Here is a 2,779-nt window from a genome sequence, read left to right on the forward strand (position 1 = left end):
AGATAATTGATATTAGGAGGGTACTCGCACAAAATCATTAAGAAGGTCTTGTCCTAGATATTCATTACTTAGGTTTTTGCTAAAAATCGGGTACCTTTATCTTAATTTCCTCTAAATCAGAGGGTATTTTAGTCATTTTCTTCTAAAAATAACATCAAACCACATAGACTAAATTTGTAAATTACTCTATTAAAAGAAAAGATTCATTTTAACTTAAAGAAATTCTAGACAAAAAGAATGTTGAACAGCTTAACAAGAGTGTGGATTCTATGTGTACATTTTCTACTGTTGAAGATGCCAAAAGGACAAAGAATATGTTTTTACATTCATTCCCAAACATAAACTAAGCTTGGGAAAACTATAGAATACATCTTTCGAGCAAATCGGTTCTTCAAAATCTTCGGTCTCGAACCAGAATTCATTAAAAAAAAATGGAAACGACTTCTTATGGACACGTTGAGAATGACTCTGGTCTAGTTTACGGCACAAGAGAACAGCAGTTACTCATCATGGTCGTCACAAAGCCTTTGCGAGTCTCCTTCCAACTCCCATGGAGGAAGGCATCCTTTATAGAGCGAATGCTTATACAACGACGATATTGATACTTTCCTCAGCTTATTATGTGTTGAAAGCGATGAGAAACAACTAAACGGATTTCCCAAACTCTTCTTTTCATAGTCTTGACCGTTTGACTCTCTTTTAACATCGGAACCCTTGATGGATTCAGGAAGTATGCAACGACAACATGAACCTACAGAACAACATGTGAAAGATGAGCTCACGATGCCAATATAACAAAAAGGGTCAAGAAAGGCGACAAATTTAAGCACCTATTCTGGCTAGCCGATTGACCCATTTGGGGATTTTGTTTCCTGTTAACTTGTAACACATATCTTCACAAAAATGATTGCAGTTCTTCCCAAATAAGTGGTATGTGTCACCATAGTAGTTGCTAGATTGCAGCTCCATGAATCTCTGGACTTGACTCGGGCTCAAGCTCGTGGTACCCATTAAAATCGTCTCCCTGAACTTGAAGCCAGGGCATTTCCGAGGCTCAATCTCAAAGACACCACTTTCTGATTCTTGGTGACATCCAAAACCATATTCCACACCATGAACTGTAATCAATCACACAATCAGGAAAGAAAAGAACTTTCGGTTATGATCTTTTTTGCAATATTTTTTCAGGATAAATAGATAAAACCCACAAATTGAGGAATGATGAAACAAATGAAAGCTTCAATCCATGTTAGAATTTTGTGTGAAACCACCAAAAGAGTAAAGACAGTGATCTCACCTTCTAAACCCGTGTGAAAGGCACCGAGGCCGGTCCAGGATATACAACTGTTGATAGTAGAGATATCATACACATTAAGGTAAACAGGGTAGCTGCCAGGAGGGTAAAAGCGCGAAGAATCGTCTCTTGGCAGAATGCAAAAAAGGCTGGAAGGATTTCCATTCATATAGTAAGGAACAATCTTTGATTTCATGCCTCTAACAGGTGTGAAACTAAAAAACATGATTCAAATCGTCGCCTAGACCTGCACGATTGAGTTTTCGTATACGTTAGATACTCAAAACCAGGGTTCGGATGAGTACAATTTCAAGAAACAATGTTTCAATGACTAAAAAAGATAAATCGTGGCATCGTAAACAAAATTTGCCTTCATGGTTCAGAAGAGAGAACATAAACATAAAGAAAACATGAAAAATATGCAAATCATGCTTTTTATGCAGTTGATAAGTCAAAATGGAACCAGAAATTGGACATTCAACAAGCTGAAATTTCATTTTTTTATTAACCTGCATATCCAACCTGTTGTACGAGCCGACTAATCCCAGGGCAACCACCTGCTTTGCAGATGGCCCGGAGTCACCGCATTTGAACCTCCGGCCACAAAGGGGATTTTTACTCCTCCTTGGATTTGCTGACCTCCTGGTACTTTTGACCTTTGGAGCTAAGCTCAAACCAATCAGGCACCACCCTTGTGGTTAAAATTCATTTTTATGTATTGAAGCATGACACCATCAACTATAATTGTCATTTAATTTAAAGAAACAACCATGGAGATGGTGCATGAGATTCTACATTTGTCCTCAATGGCAATATGCCTATTGCCTTGAATAACAACACTTGAGCAACTGTAACGCCAAAACAGGGAATAAACAGATAAAACAAGAAGATGAACAAGAGTGAGAATGTGATCTATCCCAAAGTTTTGGAAATGTAATTTAACTTTTGCGATCGAACTTTTTTGTCAAATGATCATGAAACTTCTGATCATTTCAATCGTGCAAATCTGAATAGAAGAAAGTGGTAGGTTTAACCTGTTAAAATCGATATCCATCCCTAGAAGATTTACAGTGAAGCATCCAATTTCAGAAACAGGAATCATCAGATAAGAGAAATGTAGACATGATCAGAAAGAAATTTCGAATCAGAAACAGAAAACAGATCCAACTTACACAAATTTGAATCCATCGTAAAAACAGAGACTATATTGCAGAATCAAAATGAGAAAAATGCAGAAAACAAGAAAACACTTCCGATCACAAGCACATAATAACCAAATGTTTCAACGTAAATCGAAACCCATGGAAGATTCTAAAAGCAGATTCGAAAAAGTTAATGCAATCCCGGGAGGAAATACTAAACCCTATAAATGGTTTTAGTTTATTTTACCTTGAAAACCCCAAAAATGGCTGTTTGGCCTTGGAGAGAAGGAAGGAATACTTGAACACCAATCTGCTTATAATTTACTCCAATGATTCTTGCAAA

At 37.0% G+C, this 2,779-nt stretch overlaps 1 protein-coding gene across 2 annotated transcripts; it reads right to left on the reverse strand.

The window, feature by feature from the left end:
• Window positions 1-225: 225 nt before the first annotated feature.
• On the reverse strand, window positions 226-2,779 carry LOC112507471 (deSI-like protein At4g17486). 2 transcript variants are annotated; one of them, XM_025112071.1, is made up of 4 exons: window positions 2,684-2,779; window positions 1,298-1,541; window positions 831-1,118; window positions 226-751 (listed from the first exon to the last, which is right to left on the reverse strand). In XM_025112071.1, exons 2-4 carry the CDS (start codon window positions 1,518-1,520, stop codon window positions 501-503), a joined length of 762 nt encoding a protein of 253 aa, XP_024967839.1. In that variant the 5' UTR covers window positions 1,521-1,541; window positions 2,684-2,779; the 3' UTR covers window positions 226-500. The 2 variants fall into 2 exon arrangements, with proteins under 2 accessions (XP_024967839.1, XP_024967840.1); XM_025112072.1 differs by lacking the exon at window positions 2,684-2,779 and adding an exon at window positions 2,467-2,501.

Source organism: Cynara cardunculus (genome assembly GCF_001531365.2).
Source record: "Cynara cardunculus var. scolymus isolate 2C chromosome LG 2, CcrdV1, whole genome shotgun sequence".
Lineage (NCBI taxonomy): Eukaryota > Viridiplantae > Streptophyta > Magnoliopsida > Asterales > Asteraceae > Cynara > Cynara cardunculus.

Bases quoted from the DNA above. Each gene is read 5' to 3' on its own strand.
- LOC112507471 (XM_025112071.1), bottom strand. From the start codon at position 1,520: ATGTTTTTTAGTTTCACACCTGTTAGAGGCATGAAATCAAAGATTGTT. The intron at 1,119-1,297 runs GTGAGATCACTG...GATTGATTACAG, and splicing joins CTTTCACACGGGTTTAGAAG to TTCATGGTGTGGAATATGGT. The intron at 752-830 runs GTGCTTAAATTT...GTTGTTCTGTAG, and splicing joins CAATCGGCTAGCCAGAATAG to GTTCATGTTGTCGTTGCATA.